The sequence below is a fragment of the Podarcis tiliguerta genome, assembly GCF_965153285.1.
Source record: "Podarcis tiliguerta genome assembly, chromosome: 8".
NCBI classification, from domain to species: Eukaryota; Metazoa; Chordata; class Lepidosauria; order Squamata; family Lacertidae; genus Podarcis; species Podarcis tiliguerta.
Genome location: NC_139541.1, coordinates 68,476,630 through 68,494,308, shown reverse-complemented (window position 1 = coordinate 68,494,308; position 17,679 = coordinate 68,476,630). Strand labels below are relative to the sequence as shown.

General features: G+C 48.0%; 1 protein-coding gene and 1 long non-coding RNA gene across 2 annotated transcripts in view; one reads left to right on the top strand and one right to left on the bottom strand.

Moving 5' to 3' along the window:
• KMT2B (lysine methyltransferase 2B) overlaps positions 1-11,936 on the bottom strand; it is a 62,486-nt gene extending 50,550 nt beyond the window's left edge. Inside the window, 2 exon segments of the mRNA XM_083454663.1 lie at positions 10,229-10,606; positions 10,608-11,936. Coding sequence (XP_083310789.1) covers positions 10,229-10,606; positions 10,608-11,285 — 1,056 coding nt within the window. The 5' untranslated portion in view covers positions 11,286-11,936.
• Positions 5,798-8,254, top strand: LOC310684930. The gene is made up of 2 exons (XR_014514978.1): positions 5,798-8,040; positions 8,126-8,254. It is a non-coding gene; the product is annotated as an uncharacterized lncRNA (long non-coding RNA).
• Positions 11,937-17,679: the final 5,743 nt, after the last annotated feature.

Here is a 17,679-nt window from a genome sequence, read left to right as displayed (position 1 = left end):
CATTATTCCTCTTTATTTACCTATTTTTCGTGGACTCTCACATTCTATTACATTTGCAGCTACAAAGTGGGTGGTTGCTTCAACAGCTTCTAAATCCGAATTCAAGTCCTTCTGCATCCCCCTGCAGCTGTGCTGCAAAGGGGAAGCATTACTGGTAGTAGACAGCTACTGTAAGCTGTGGATATGCACTGCACATGCACCAAGATATGCTTTAGTCTATATCAGAGTTGTGGAACCTTTGGTCCTCTAGAAGTCGCTGGACTCCAACTCCCATCAGCACCACCCCAGCTAGTGGATGGTCGGAGATGATGGGATCTGTTGATCCAGCAATCTCTGGAGAGTCAAAGGTTCCTCAATCCTGGGCTAGATGCTGCTATTCAGTGCTGATTTGGATATGGCATATGTGTAAACCTAGTAACACCGACCTAGCCAATGCTTCCTCCTACACCTACCTAGCCATTGCTTCCTCCTTTCTCTCCACTGTGTGCATACAGTATAGCGATAATAGACTGTCAAAGGAAGGCCTACTATTCAGAATTTGCTCATTGCTCCAGAAAGTTTTCAGCACTTTTGCACCAACAGAGGTCAGCAGGATCATCTCAAAATGCACCACAGAGCATGTGGTCTACTACTGCAGTAGAGAGCAACCAGCCAGGAAATGAAAGTTCCTTATAATTCTTGTGAGTTCTTCATTTTCTAACTGTTGCTCTCTGTTCAGTGCAATGAATGGTGTGAGACAGAACTCTGGGTTCCATTCCGAAATTCTCAGTATGTTTGAGCCAACAGGTGAGACCAAACCTGTGTTCAGCTAAGGCAGCAGGGCAGGTGGGGTAACTGTTATTTTACCCCATGCTTCAGTCAAAAAGAGGACCCCAGAGCAGCTTACAAATGTCAATGATAGCACCTGGTGTGATTTGTCCAAGAAACAGAAACTAGGATAGGACTATACAGTGAGATGCAAACTTGCTTCTTAATTGAAAGATCAGCAGGGCAGGTGTAGTACCAGTTCATCCCTATACTTTATGTCATGGAAATGAATGGCAGCTATACATTCCGGTGGGGAAATAGCTATATGTGGGCAATGAATTACAATGGGGGCAAAACTTTCCCTTCATCCATGCAGCTCAGACAGGTCTCACCTCTGGGCTGCAGGAAGAGGGAAAACAATATATTTTAACGCCCATCACCAGAAAAATAGAAAGAGGGTTGCGATGAGGTAGAAAAGGTTTCCCAGTTCCACAGCCGTACATACTACAGTGTTGGCACTGCTACTGCTGCAATGGGGTGGGCCGGGGGGGAACGGGACCAAACACTTTGTTTTGCTTTAGTCTGCAAGTACATGCCTTGTTTTTAGTGCAAACTGCAGCAATAGGAGCAAGTGGTGGTTTCAACTTCTGGGAACTGGAGGTAGCAAACAGGGTTGTCAGGACAAGAACTGGAACTTGCAACCCTCTCCTCTGTCCCAAACCTGGTGGGCTTTCAGGTAGCCTCATTGTTCTCTCAATCTCATAGTAAAATCAGGTGGCTGAGAGTCTATCAGTTTAGGAAAGAAACAGGGCTACCAACAAAGAAGGCATCAGCATCCACATACTTGGGGAAAACCATAGATAAAGGAAGACGCAAGTTTGTGATCAAAACGACATTTTAGGTGAAGGAAAAGAAAAGAACCCAAACCACCTAATAACATGAACCTGTGAGCTTAAGAGGATCATTATGGCAGTTGAGCCTCTACATCAGTGTTTCCCAAACTTGGTTCTCCAGCTGTTTTTGGACTACAACTCCCATCATCCCTAGCTAGCAGACCAGGGATCATGGGAACTGTAGTTCAAAAACAGTTGGCGACCTAAGTTTGGGAAACACTGCTCTACACCTACACCCACACCCCTAAAGCAGAGATGGTGAGACTTTTTCAGCCTGAGGGCCACCGTTTAAGGAAGAAATATAATTGGTGGGCAGAACCAGAGGCAAAGTGGGTGCAGCAACAACATTCCAGCCAAGCAAAAGCACTTTGGGAGCATAGCATGGCCAGTGAGGAGTGTGGTCCAGGGAGAGTTCGGAGGGCAAGCTCAAGGGCCACATTTGGCCCCTGGGTGTACGCTTCCAAGCCCTGGTCTAAGGAACCAGAATTCAGCCAGAAACGCCCTCTTCAGGGTGTTACTCATGCACACGGCAGGTCTCCCCTCACCCCCGGCTGAGTTGTCCTTCTGCAACAACATGCTGTGTGCAGACACCAACTCATAGAGAAGGGCTCCATGCAACTAGGCTTCCCAATCATGCAGAGTCTCTGCATGAAAACAGGTACTCGCAGGTGCCTTCTTCTGCTTTTAGACCTGTCCCACTCCAGCGTCAACACCAGTATACCCTACACATAACTAAGACGGACTAGAACTTGTGCAAGTCTATCCAGGAAGTCCAGGGCTGAGAGAAGCTTGATATGCGGAATGTTCATGCGTCCGTTGATAACAAACTGAGAATGGAGAGGGAAGACAACTGACCTGCCAAAGGCCTGACAGCTTACAGCAAGTATCCTGGAGAATTTGGGGGTGGGGGAGAAAGAGGAAGGTGCCTTTCCTCTCTCGAGAAGTGTGTTTTCTCCTTCTCACTATATAGCTAGAAAATACCAGGGTTTGGGTCCTGGTAATCCTCTAGTATGATACAGAAGAAAGCCTCAGGGATGGGAGGGGGGAGCAGGGGCAGGGATCAAACTAAGGCCCCTCCACAAAGGTGTCCCCAAGGGCACCTCTTGGCTTTCTCCTATGTAAGTGAGTGGTTGCCATTAAATCCTACAGGAAGGTAGTAGGTAAGGGAGTCACTTCCTAATGGACAATCTTCTGGGACTGCATGCTAGGGGTGGGTGGGAGCAGCAACCAAAATAGGCATGTTAATGGATGTGACAGTAGGCTATGTTCCAGACACATGAAAGCTAGTGGTGTCTATACACCTATAGCTACCTCCACCCAGGCAGGCAAGATCCGCCATTAGGTACTTTAGGAAGGAATGAGGGAGGACTGACGAAAGGTGTGGCCTAGTGAGACTCTTGAAGGTCACACAGAGAAGGCTGTGGGGGGCACATCGGCCCCAAGGTTCCCTATCCTCACAATAAGGGCACCTCCAGACCTGGATGGCCAAGCACCCACTGGCAGGTTGGCAAGCCCTCCTTCCAGACAAGAAACCCCACACATCCTAATACGAATCCCCCCCTACATGTGTCATTTATCAATATAAAACACTAGGGAGGCAACGTTTGATTAAAACTTTGGAAATGGAACTGAACAATCGCCTTAAAAAGGTGCCCCTGATTAAGAAAGTGAATTGTTTTAATATTACTTTAACACACGTGTTCATAAAAATTGCAGATGACCATCACAATAGGGCAGTTCCAGAAGGGCAGCAAACACAGCAAAGAGCGCTGTAGTACCTTAGACTAATCTAAGGTAGACATAAGCCTTCATGGACTAGAATCCACTTTGTCAGATGTATGAAGCATTTTTTTAAATAATTGGTAGAGACGTATGTACATTTTTTGAGAGCAGTGGTAGGGAGCATTGAAGCCGGAAGGAAACAAAATGCATAAATAACAGACAGAGAAATTATGAAAAAACCTAAGTGAGTGACCATTACAAGACAAGGTTGGCAATAATGCAAAGCTCCTGGCACTAGTAAGCTGGGGGGGAGACAAACGACAGTTCCTAGGATTCCTAGAATTGTTAAAAGTGGCATAAATGTGCTTTAAATGTATGGTGTGGCTGGGACCTTAAAACACACACAATCCCAATTATATTTCAGGCATCTGGTGAAGAGGATGCTAGTCCAGGAAAGCATATGCCATAATAAATGTTCCAGCCTTCAAGGTGCCATGAGATTCTTCCCAGTGGGAGAAAGAAAAAATGCATTTTGGAACACCTGATGCAATGTATGCTCACACATCATCTAGAAACAGAAGACATCTGCTTATTGTTACAAACGATCGCTTGACCTCTTGCACACCAGTTTCTGAGATTTTTTTATTATTATTTTAGCACACCTGTATCTTGCCTTCCTTCCTTCGTGGAACTCAAAGCGATGTTTGTGGGGTTCCCTGGCCATCGTCCAGTTTAGCTTCAGCAAGGTGGCTGTGTTGTCATGGACCCCCATCAGACATGTACCCTGGGGTGGATCTTAATCCATTAACCAACCAAAACTCATCCAATTAATCAGCCAACATTTATTTGAATGGGTGGACAGCTTTACTGGGGGGGAAACAGCTAACTCCATAGTTGATGATGTGAAGGTCACATTGTTCACAGATCACAGAGGACACGCAGGACTGGGTTCACAAAGGCTCTGCTGTCACAGAAGGCACAGGGATATTGCACACTTAAATGCAATGTCGAAATCTTCTTGCACGCATGCAACTGGCACTCCAAGGGCAGGCAGCCTGTCAAAACTCCTTCCCTGATGGAAAATAGGGAGATTATGCAAAGATGCTTCCATATAGGCTATCGCTCATATGCATGCTCAAGCTGAGACACACAGCATAACGCCTCCTGCTGAATGCTTGAACCCGGACTCAAGAACAGCAAGACGACGAACCAACCATCCTTATATTTTGAGGAGCAATCCTAGAATGTATTTTTCCCTATCCCTGATTTGTGATTCTGAAAAAAAAAAAATCAACAAATATGTCTCAAGCCAACTACTGATCTCTAGAGCAAGGTTTACCTCGCCTGGGCCGGTTCACTCCAGTGGAGAGCCCTTCATGGGCTGGACTGCATGCGCGCCCGCGATTTCTGGCATCTGCATCTGTGCAGATGCGATTTCCAGCGTCTGCACAGAAGCGCTTTTCAGTGCATGCGCAGACACAATTTCCGGCACTGCGGAAGCGAGTCCCTGCGCCACGTTGGTTTAGCGCAGCACTCGGGGACTCACTGAGTGGGCAGCTCGGTTCGGGGGCAGCTCGTAGGCCAGTTAAACAACCCCTGTGGGCTGCTTTTGGCCATGGGCCTTAGGTTGCCTACCCCTGCTCTAGAGTGTCTTAATCCACCCATACCCTCCCTGACCTGTTGTGGGTAATTGTCCATTGCAGACACAGAAAGTGGAGGAAACAGGCATTGATGAAACAGAGGCAAACAAGGGCCTGTCTAGGTGTGCCAGTGTTACACTTTTAGTACACATTTAGTACACATTTAGTACACTAAAGGTTACTGAAGGGCTTCCCAGGTGTGTGTTTTTTTAAAGAATATTTTATTTCAACACAATAGCAAGCAGGGGAAGTGTTTCCTGACAGTTCCCATGTGTCTGTTACGATAGTTATCAAGGCAGCAGTAACTGGAGCTAGCTCTTACCTGGCTGCGAGGAAGAATGCCATTCAACCTCCCATGGCCATTTCTGACACTGGTCACATTATGGACTGGTATACCAAGCATCGTTAATAGCTTACTGGAACACTTATTATTATTATTATTATTATTATTATTATTTTGCCACAACAACTCAAAGTGACTAACAACACCTTCCCTCAATACCACTAGTGGTGTTTTCTCCTTAAAAGTACTGAGATATTAGCTATTTAACCAACTAAAGAAACAGAAAATAACTGTGCTTCTATACTCAACAAGGGAGAAATATGTGGGTACACATACCACCAGTTCTTTTATGGTTAGTATTTGGTTGGGTGTTTTTTTCCCCTTGGGTGAAGGTGGAATTCTTAGTACTCATATGGTAGGGATTACCTAAACTTGCAGGAGAAGCCGGTGATTTTATGCCCAGCTGTAGACACGATGGAGGGATCTGCTCTTCTCTGCACTGCCTGTAAATTAGAGGGTGTTTTAAAAGCGACCTCAGCTGTTATTCCCAGTTCACATCTCCTTTGTCATCAGGAAGCATGCAAGTCCCCTGTACAGTGGAACCTCGGTTATCAAACGCTTCGGAAGCCAAACAATTCGGAACCTGAACACCGACAACCCAGAACTGAATGCTTCTGTTTTTGAATGATTTTCGGAAGCTGAATGGCTTCCAAGGCACGTTTTTCATTTTCCATTGATTTTGGAGCCAGCCCATTGATCCTTGGTTTTCGAACTTTTCAGAAGCCGAATGGTCTTCCGGAACGGATTAAGTTTGAAAACCAAGGTTCCACTGTACACTAAATATTGTGACCAATTCTTATTGCCATAGGCTTCCAAAGTTTCTTTTTACAGTAATTTGTCTGCCCAGGATCCCCTGCACATTGCAGAGGATTCTGGGGTGCATTCTATGGCACACTGCATTTACACAAGGTGCCTGTTGCTCTAAATCTGAGCTGGGGAACCATTTTTTTAGCCAGAGGCCTACATTCTCTTCTAGACAACCTGCCTAGTGGGCAGAACAATGAATACACATTTCCCCCTTTGTACAGTATGCTTGTTTCTTTACACTCACACTTCCCTCTCTATTCTCCACCCAGGCAAGCAAGGGTCTTGTGTTCAGGGACACATTCCAACTTTGCAAAAAAACAAGAAACACCACACTCAAGGAGGGCGCCAGGCAGAGCCAGTGGGGGTGTGCACCCTGGGGACAGTCTCAAGAGCCAGAGAGGCTTGGAGGGTCACATTTGACTCCTGAGCCTAAGGTTCCCCAGCCTTATGAAGCGAGTGCACACACCAAGACATGTTGACTGGAACTGTACTCCAGGATGCATCCAACACTCCCTTTGTGGCTGCATGCTTTACAAGACAATCTGTGGTTGTCGGAAACCTCTTACCAAGGAAACCTTACAATGCCATCAATGCTTTTTCTATGGATGAACCCAAACTGTGTAGCCCAACAAGTGCTGAGAACCACATATCAGTTTCCAGTGCCTATGTCAGGGGTGGCAACCTGTGGCCCTCCACAGGTTGCTGTGCTACAACTTCCATCATAACCTAGCCATTGGGCATGCTGGCTGTGGTTGACAGAAGTGCAAATGCAGCAACATCTGGAGGTTCCCCATGTTGACCAAAGACAGCAACAGCCACTAGCAAGAGATGGATTTAATCACAAGGAAAGCTGATTACCCAAGTGATTTCACCAAGCCCTCTTTCCACAGGCTGAAGTCACTCCCTGCCAAGGTGATGGCATTCCAGTATATTCTGCCCACCCAGTCAAAATCTATCAAGGTGTCAAAACATGTATCTCTGGTCACTAGTTGTCCTTGTGTGCTTTCAGCCAAGTTTCTAGTGCTAAGGGCAGGTCAAGCTGAAGCTTTCTTACCTTGAGTAGCCCTCTTCCTTTCTCCTACAAACATTCCAAGTCTTCCTAGAAAATAGGCCATCTCACCCTAAGAAGCCAAATTTGTGCCAAACAGTTCTCAAACCTCTTAGCTTAGGGCGCTTTCAAAACTGGTCCTTTTTGCATCTTCTGGAAAACTAACTGCTAGGAACCTGCATAATTTTTAACTTACATGGGGACCAAAATCTGCCATCTAAAAATACCCATCCTGGGCTTTCCCTTGAACAACAGAAAGGAGACAATCTGCAAAGGTCTAGTCAGATGAGATGCTTACAAAACAAAGGGGGTGGGCTCCTTTGGAAGGACAGAATATAAACTGAATAGATAAAGCACAGTACAATCGCATATTACATGCATTTAACTTGCACAATTTCAACCATACATGGTTGAAGATAGATAGCTGAAATTGCACAAGTTAAATCCAAGCAAGGTGGAAAGTTAAAAGCTCTTTGGAACTGGGTCCGCTGGGGGTAACCCAGTGTGAAAAAATAGCTTTTAAGACCTCTGCCTTGCTTGCGAGGCAAGGCCTGTTTGGTGTGCGAGCTATGGGAATATACTGGGGCAGAGAGGGTTATTTCTCTTTTCCCATCACCCAGTAGCCGCAAGGTGGCTCCAAGGGTTTGGGTATGTGTAATTTTTATGTATACACAGAACCCTTGCAACCGAACCCTGATGTAAGATGTGATCACAGTGTGAATACACTTCCATCTACAGTGGACACTTCATAGGGCAGATGGGGGTTCACATGACAGAATGCTTCTTCATACACCAAAAAAAAGGAGAGTCCTAACATGTACAAGACATGCCAGGGAATAGGTAAGGCTTGAAACTGCCCCCATCACCGCTGCCAAATACCCAAGTTCTCTTTGTTGAAATATACTTGTATTTTGTTTTAATACAGAGAGTTGATCAAGCTCCCTACCACCACCCAGCAGATTTTCCAACTGAGGGCAAAGAAAAAACTTGCAGCTACCACAAATAAGTCTTCCTGCTTTCTTATGCTATTCCATAAATCACAGACTGAACAGACTCTCAGACCAAGCACTGGCAATTTGTTTTTACTGTACCTGAAATGAGGCACACCTAAACAGCTGTCCCAGGACACACAACATAAACGAGTATGGATACGCGCCTGGGAACACAGAAAAGATCACCCCATTGCAATGCCAGTGCTTTTCTTGAAGGGACCACCCCATGTGCTAGCAATATACATAAACAGCATCACTTTTACAGTTATGAAACAACAGGTAGTCATTGGCAACTTCATCCAGGCCAAAGACACTGAATTCTGGAAGCTAGGCTTTTCCCATTGGTGGCAGAGGTAGTCAGACCTATAGGATGCAAATCTTCCAAAGCAGAAACTGAAATCCTTCAAGAGAAAACCAGCGTCTGAAATTTGGTTAACTACTAAGAGAAGAACAAAACTCAAAACATAATAGTTTCTTAAATAAAGCCCAGATACCAGCTAGTCAGTCAGCCGATAACTTGTCCCTTACCTCAGTTTCACTCTCAGCCTCTACTAAATGTTTGTGTCCCATGTTGCACTGCAGCAAGATTTCAAGAGATTAACTTTTAACTCTCATTTGCAATCAGCTGAGATAGGTGTACAATAGTGAAAGACAAGCAGCAGCCCAGCTCAGTCATAACTGCTTCCTTTCTTGACATTTCTTTACAATCCTTTCTAGCATATTTCTCCGGGGACTCGAAAGTCACCCAAACACCCATCCTCCCCACCTTAGAAAACCCCAAGATCCATTCTTCCAACACAAGCCTTCCATCACCGTCATATTGATTCCCCTTGTTCCCTGGTGAACAGCAACAATTTACCTCTATGCAGCTTGAAACCTTCGAAGAGTGAAGTTATTTTCCCAAATTGCTGGAAGAATCTCTGTATGGTGAAGGCCATCCCTGGTTAGGCTAGTTTCTCCCATGTGTCTAATGCTACAGGAGCAGGGAGGAGACAGCAGAGCAGGTGACTAAGCGCTGTCAGCTTTCTGCTTTCAAGGACCAAGGTAGGAACAAAAGCCCCATATGTCTGATCGCACCACACCCCTGCCTAGCCAGAGACAGGGCCATTCTGCCCAAACCGCCTTAAGTTTGAAAGCACCTATTGAAGAAGCTGTGTGCAAACAACAGGGAAGCTCAAAGGCAGTCCCTCCTCTGTCTCTCCCCCCAAGGAGGGCAGCATCTGTTCACCATGGCTACCTGATAAAAGTGTTGCATGCAGCAATCCAAAGTGGGAGGCACAGCCTGCATAAAGGAGAAGCCGATCCTGACAGCTGAACAAAGCTGATCCCTCACACCCCCTTATAGTCCAGGTCTGTTGACACAGAAGCACCCCTTCTGTGCTCAACAGGACTTGCTCCTGGACATGACTGCAGCCTCAAATCCCACACTGCCAGTGGGCCGTCGCAGGGTCACCATGTGCCAGCAGACGAACTTATCTCCCCTGCAAGGAGGCCCAGCTCATCCTCACAAGCCAGCTAGACTCCCACCACCAGCGCTACCCTCACACACACACCCCCAAAGCCCATTTCCTGTGGGGGGGGTGTGAAGAGCATCTAAGCTCAGCCCAGGAAGCACAAGCATGGGACTTAAGGCCAGCTTCCAGCCTGCAGCCCAGGAAGCAGGAGAATGGAGAGGAGGAGGGGCGCAAACTCCAGGGATCCTGCCCTACTTTGCAGGTGAGCTCTGTGGCAGGGTTCGCATCAGCCACAACAAGCCCCCCCACTACAATTAAGAAACTAAACCAACCAAGAACACGCGCTCCTGTTGAATAAATGCATCGATGAAGGGAGTGAAAAAGCAATGCGGTCCAAGCCAGAGAAGAGGACTCCTCCAGTGCGTCTGCGCCCCCCCCCCCTTGAACAGCTGAGCACCATCGCTCGGGTGCACTCGGCGCGACCCCACCCCACGGGGTGCGTGGGCTTCCGCAGCGCCTCCCGCGCCCCCTGTCAAGACGGGGCCCCGGCCTCCCAGCCCCACCAGCTGCAGGGAATCTCACCGGCTCCTCTTCGCCCCCGCTGCTGCCGCCTCCGCTGCTGCTGCTGCTGCTGTCCCCCAGCAGGCCCTGCAGGCGGCGCCAGCTCCGGCTGAGGCCCAGGAGGATCCCCAGGGTGGTGTCCGTCGCGGCCCGCTCCCCGTCCCCAGGAGCGGCCCAGACCAGCAGACGCGGCGCCAGCAGCGAGACCCTCGCGCGGCTGCCGGCCCCTGCGCCCCGCGCGCGGCACCCGCCGGGCCGGCCGGGGAAGCGGCCCCGCGCCTGCGAGGCCCCGGACGAGCCGCCGCTGCTACCGCCGCCGCCTCCCGCCGAAGCCGCCGCCGCCGCCATCTTTAAACACTGAGAGGAGCCCAGGGGGGCCGGGCCGCCACAATAACAATCCTCCGCAGGAGCCTTCAAGCGCCGAGCGCGGGGCAGCCTGGGAGCCCGAGTCCCGCCGAGGGGGGCTGTGCAATGCGACGGGAGGGAGGGCGCGAGGGAAAGGGACCGCGCTTCCCGTCGGCCGCCGCGCCCCGGAAGTGGCCCTCTGTCGCCGCCGCGCACCATGGGAAGGGAAGTCCGCCGCTGGGACGGAGCCCCGCCGCGTGAAGCGAAGAGGGCGGAGGGGAGGGACTACATCTCCCGTCAGGCACCGCGGCCGACACCCGAGCAAAGCTGCCCTCCGGCGTGGTGGGCGACTGAGGCGGCTGTAAATGGCTGCTCGCGCAAGGGGTGAAGAGTGGGGTGCGGGTCCGCTCGTGTGCCTGAGGGATAAAGAGTCGGGTTCAGCCCGGGCAATGAAGGTGGGAGGCCTGAAAGAGCGAATGAGGAACGAGTCCATTTCGCGTTCGGGGCGAGAGGGAAGGCGCGGCGGCGGCGGCAAGACTACAGCTCCCAGCATGCAGCGCGAGGCCCGGTCTCGTTTGGAATGCACCCTGGGAGCTGTAGTCGGGGTGGGGCTGGACGGCGCGGCCCATAGAATGCTGTCACAGAGAGAAATCCCCGAAGGGACGATGAAAGAAGGGCGCCACTGCCCCAGCGAGCAGCCCTGAGGAATAGCGTCCTGCAGCAGACAGAGCATCGCCGCGACCCTTTAACGCGGTGGGGAGAAAGAAACACAGACAGTTTCCCTCCATTTGACAGTAGAGAAGCCACGTTAAGCCGACAAGTCCCCTCCCGCTCTGAACTTAAATGTTGCCGAAGTTTTGGGAGAATGAATGAATGAAGATCGCGCGCGCGCACCCTGAACGCGACGAAGTAAAGAAGCTGCAGCGACGGGATAGACAAACCCAAACTCTGAATGCCTCTGCATGCTAGATTTGGGGCTGTGCGAGTGAGACACGCGCGAGTAGGTCCTGCGGGATAGAGTGAGAATTTGGAGAGGAAATGGTACAACAGCTCTCCCGCCCCGAAAAAGCAGATAAACCTGAAAAAGCAGGATCTTTATCATGTTGTTGGATATACAAAAGATTTCACGAACCAGGGACAGGAATGTTTACGAAGGTGCGGAGTGGAGGCTGAGGGAGAGACACTTTCAGTCTATTCATCCCTCCCAATTCCCTCGGGGAAACGCAAGTTTTTGGCCACTTTCGTGTTCAGGCCGAATGAAACATTTACAAGTGCATTTATGTTTCAAAGGATCAGCCAACTCCCAAACCGGTCTTCCCTCATGTTGAAACGTATCGCTGTCTCTCTCTCTAAGCCAAATAAGATGCCAGAATGCACTGCACCACTTTGGCTGCAAGTCAGGCTGCTCTTTAAAAATTGCTATTTTGTTTAAAAACAAAACATGACCTACAAGTGTTTCTTTAAGGAAAGAAAACCCCAGGGCGAAAGCTTCTAGCACACCTCGCTCCCTGATATGCTATGATACCAGGCATAGGGTGCTTAAAAACACAAAACCCAAGGAAGCATTACAAAACAAAAACCAACCACCACCTGCCGTCTGAAGTCATACATTTCTTTCTGACCCCCTAGAATGCTAACGCATATTCTCCATCTCCACCAGCTGTCTGCGTAAACCAGATCCAGCGGCACAATCCTAGAGGATTACTCCCAGGCAAGCTTGTATATGGGATTGCAGCCCTAGCTAGGGTTGTGTATCTAACATACATTTAAAGCACATGACTCCCCCCCCCAAAAAAAAATAATCCTGAGAAATATCCTGAGAATAATCCTGTAGATTTCCCCTCACAGAGCTACCATTCCCAGCACCCTTAATAAACTACAGTTCCTATGATACTTTGGTGGAAGGCATGTGCCTTAAATATATGATGCAGATGCAGACTAGCAAGTTTACGGTTTCAGCAGACTCATACAGAATCAGACTGCACAGTTACCAGTCCAACACACTGTCAAACTGAAAGAGGGAAGGGAGCGTTTAAGCGTTTTGTTAATTTTTCTACCTGAGCAGAACGTCTCCCACGATGTTTAAGGACATGTTTGCCAAAATTTGTTTGGCTTCCTTTGTGTCATCTTTCTTTTTTCTTTTTTAACCTGGCTTTTTCCGATAGACCCAAGGTTGCTACATAACGTGCCAGTTACATTTTAATCCTCCTCTTGGAAATCACATTGTTACTCCTAAGTCTTAATAGATACATAGAATTACTCTTTGAACTTGCCCTCTGAAACACCTTATTTTATTTTTTATTTAAAATACTAATCAGTCTTCAGTTCTTTTCTAAATGGGATCAGAGCAGCTATCGGTCCATTACAATGCCGCTAAGCAAAACACTTGTTGTTGTTTAGTCGTGTCCGACTCTTCATGACCCCATGGACCAGAGCACGCCAGGCACTCCTGTCTTCCACTGCCTCCCGCAGTTTGGTCAGACTCATGCTGGTAGCTTTGAGAACACCGTCCAACCATCTCGTCCTCTGTCATCCCCTTCTCCTTGTGTCCTCCATCTTTCACAACATCAGGGTCTTTTCTAGGGAGTCTTCTCTTCTCATGAGGTGGCCAAAGTATTGGAGCCTCATCTTCACGATCTGTCCTTCCAGTGAGCACTCAGGGCTGATTTCCTTAAGAATGGATAGGTTTGATCTTCTTGCAGTCCATGGGACTCTCAGGAGTCTCCTCCAGCACCATAATTCAAAAGCATCAATTCTTCGGTGATCAGCCTTCTTTATGGTCCAGCTCTCACTTCCATACACCACTAAAGCAAAACACTACAAATAATAAACAGATGCAACAATTTGGAAGTAAGAGTGCATAAGATTGCAGCCCTAGAGATAAAATCCCACAAATCTTTTCCCACCAGGGGGAAGAAAGGCATTCCTTTAAAATACTGATATTCTGCTTTTTCATCTCAAGGCAACTCCTTGATGGGAGTTGCAGTCCAAAACATCTGAAGGAAACTACATTAGTTGCCCCAGCTTAGTAAACATCTAGACTACCCTTTAGCATGAGACTTTGGGGGAGTTGTACACACTAAAAACAGCAGGCAGTAAAAACACTATAAATTGTTGAGGAGGCTCTCTCAATTAACTGGAGAAGTTCACACAGGAGAAGGCAATTTGTAACACTGTATACTGCTTCTCGACCATCATGGTTCTCAAAGTAGTTTGCAAGAAGGAAAATGAAATATAGTAACTACTGAAACAATATAAAGCTTTGATAGGCATGAAACCAGCAAGCAAAGCAAGTAAAAAGAAAACAAAGCCCTAAAGATGTCTGGAAATGGTGCAATGAAATAAATGTATTTAATTGCCTACCAAAGGATGGTTTGGGTATACTAACATGGCATCAAGGAGGGGAATGTCAGAGATTAATGGTGTTCTTGAACTGTGACATTCACCTGGATATAGCCTATAGTAAGAGTGACATCCATTGCCCCGCCCACTCTTGCATCTGGCCACATCCTCCACTGGCATGTGGCCCCCAGAAGGTTACCCATGAGGCAATGTGGCCCTTGGGCTGGGGGGGGGGGAATCCCAGCACTGTGTGAGTCAGAGGACAGAGAGGAAAGACAGAGATTGTGGTATAAGTCACCTTATACAATCTAATCTAAATATTTACAAAATGTATTTCCTTGGAAGTCAATGCCACTGAGTTCAACGGGAGCCATTCTGATTGTGTAAAGCCATTCTTCAGATTTGTTCTCCTTCCCCTTTCTTGTTGTTAAAAGACACCTTATTGTAAACTGTTCAAAGAGCTTTCTTGTAGAACAGTACATAAATGTAGTAAATGAAGAAAAATAAGTGCGGATCTCTAAAGGAGAGGTGTCGGGGCTTATTATGTGTCTGCAAACCACCATCAAACCAATGTGAGCGTGTGCATATGTGGGAGGGGGCAGACTAGCTGTGGTCACTCTTCTGCGAGGGAAGACCACTCTGCACATGCCCGCGGACACTTTGAAATGACTCCACACGCTTTGAGGAACACCCCTGGATTAAGAAGTTCAGGGCTGAGCTCAGGTATAGGGCCCCGTCTGCACTGTACAGTGAAAGTGGTATCAGAGCACTTTTAAGTGGTTGTGGCTTCCCCCAGATATTCCTGGGAAATGTAAAGGGTGCTAAGAGTTGCTAGGAGACCCCTGTCCCTCCCCCCAGAGCTACACTTTGCATAATTCCCTTGGAAAGAGGAATTGACTGTTAAACTACTCTGATCATTGTAGCTCTGTGGGGAGTTGATCATCATCATCATCAACAACAGGCATCTCCTAACAACTTTCAGCACCCTTAACAAACTACAGTTCTCAGGATTCTTTGTGGAGGGAGCCATGACTGTTTACAGTTGTATGATACTGTTTTAAATGTGTGGTGTCGACGAGGCCAAACATTGGGCCCGAGTGTGGGAGAAGAACCATGTTTAGGACCTGGTAGGTGTTGCATCCTGCAGAGCTGGAGAGTTCACAGGAGTTCGGATTTTGCAGAAGAACCCAGGAAGAAGTCTAAAAGACCAGAGCGATCTGCTCTAGTGCTTTATTAAAGAGAAAGGAAAAGGCTTACAGCAACAGCAATCTGCCAGCTCCCCTTGCCCCTGATAACCAGCACCTGTGGGATGGACTTCACAGCAAGGAGATGACTCTTTTGATGATACTCCCGTTCTTTGTCCAATAGAACAGCATATATTTCACATGGGAAAACAGGTGGCCAATACCTCAAACATTACCGATGTTTCTCTTTTCTGGGCTCTGCGCCCAACTTCCGAGGCCCACAGATAAGTGTACCATCCCAACAGGCCAATTAGTGGATATCAAAGCAAGTTGTGTGCTACAACTAAGCTAAGCTAAGTGCTACAGCTACTACCAATTAAGGACGGGGTCATTTTGACTAACAACATGGCATAAGCAGAGCTTCTGGAACAGTCCACCTTTGGGTGAACACAGTAGGCCTCAGTGCATAGGAGCCAACTCCAAAGGGCCAAAGTCCCTTTGCCTCCCCCTAAAATATTTGAGAGGGCCACCCCCACCAGAAAGTGAGGAGGAATTAAAGAACCTTTTAATGAAGGTGAAAGAGGACAGCACAAAATATGGTATGAAGCTCAACATCAAAAAAATGAACATCATGGCCACTGGTCCCATCACCTCCTGGCAAATAGAAGGGAAAGAAATGGAGGCAGTGAGAGATTAAATTAAAGAGAGATTAAATTAAAAGATGCCTGCTTCTTGGGAGAAAAGCAATGACAAACCTAGACAGCATCTTAAAAAGTAGAGACATCATCTTGCCAACAAATGTCCGTATAGTAAAAGCTGTAGTTTTCCCAGTAGTAACGTATGGAAGTGAGAGCTGGACCATAAAGAAGGCTGATCGCCAAAGAATTGATGCTTTTGAATTATGGTGCTGGAGGAGACTCTTGAGAGTCCCATGGACTGCAAGAAGATCAAACCTATCCATTCTTAAGGAAATCAGCCCTGAGTGCTCACGGGAAGGACAGATCGTGAAGCTGAGGCTCCAATACTTTGGCCACCTCATGAGAAGAGAAGACTCCCTGGAAAAGACCCTGATGTTGGGAAAGATGGAGGACACAAGGAGAAGGGGACGACAGAGGACAAGATGGTTGGATAGTGTTCTCGAAGCTACCAGCATGAGATTGACCAAACTGCGGGAGGCAGTGGAAGACAGAAGTGCCTGGCATGCTCTGGTCCATGTGGTCACGAAGAGTCGGACACGACTAAACGACTAAACAGCAACAACACCCCCACCACAAAGTTGATGGGCATTGCCATTCAAATGGTGTCCATGCACAGTGTCATGTGATGGATTATGCGGGGTAGTGCTTTCTCTCCCCCCCCCCAATAATTTATTCAAGTTTACACCCTTGCCTCAGCTTAGAAAGGAGATCCTATATCAATTGCTCAGTGACAAGGACATGTGATTTCCATACAGAAGATGCCAAATTCGATTGCAGGGATCTCCAGAAGGAAGGAATTCATAGTAAAGACTATGTAGTAAAGAAGAGATCTTGAAGTCAGGATGCTGGGCTTGATGGATAAATAGCCTGACTGGAGCCAAGGCACCTTCCTATGTTCCTGTAGCAGGGATGGACGCCATTGGACCACAGCCCCCATCATGCCTGACTATTGGCCACAATGGGTGGGGCTGATGAGAGTTGGAGTCCAGCAACATGTGGAGGTTCCCAGCTATCCCCTACCCCTGGCCCAGAATTGTAGACCATCAAGCAGATGCCTCTTTCATCTTTGGGCAGGGCTGCACCTTCGGAAAGGCTGAAATCCCACAGGTAGCAAAGCTTGCTGCCCTTGTTGGATTTATTTCCCTTTTTTTGGAAAATGATTTTTATTTGATTTTACAAATTCATTCACACTCAAAATCACAAATAATAAAAATTACACAAGGTTCTTTTGAATCTTTAGACTTCCCTCCTGCCCTTCCTGGGTTCTTAGTTAACCTTTTCAACTGCATACTATAAGTCCTCCTAATTTTTCAGTCCTCCATTATATCCAAAGTCTATGTAATATTAAAAGAGTTATTTAAGACCTGCCAAAGGATTAAAGTGTTTACAGTGCTATGTCAAATATAATACTGTATAAATTTCTCCCATTCTTTGAAGTTTTGGTCCTCCTAGTTTCTGATTTCCCCAGCCATTCTTGCCATCTCTGCACAATCCATTCATTTAGTCTGCCAGTCCACTCTGGCAGGGACCTTGTCGTCTTTCCAACTTTGGGCAAGCAGCAGCACCTGTTGGATTTCTACCGCGCGGTTGCAACAACAACAACAACAAAAACTAGGAAAGAAGCGCGGAAGGCGAGCCAGCCATAGAGAACCGCCGCCGCAGCACCAGGGAAGTCAAGCCGGCCATAGAACAGCTTTTCCCGTCCGGCGGCTGCGCTCCACGTCGAGGGCAAAAGCAGCTCTCCTGCGGAGATTAAGATGGCAACCTGGGGCGGGCGGGCGCGCGGAGCTCGCCCCGAGGAGGCGGGCCGGGGCAGCCGCGCCCCTCCCCTGGGGCGGCCGGGACTGCACTCCGGCCGCAGGGCGCTCTCGGGGCGGGGCGCGCGCAGCGTCGGGCCAAGCCC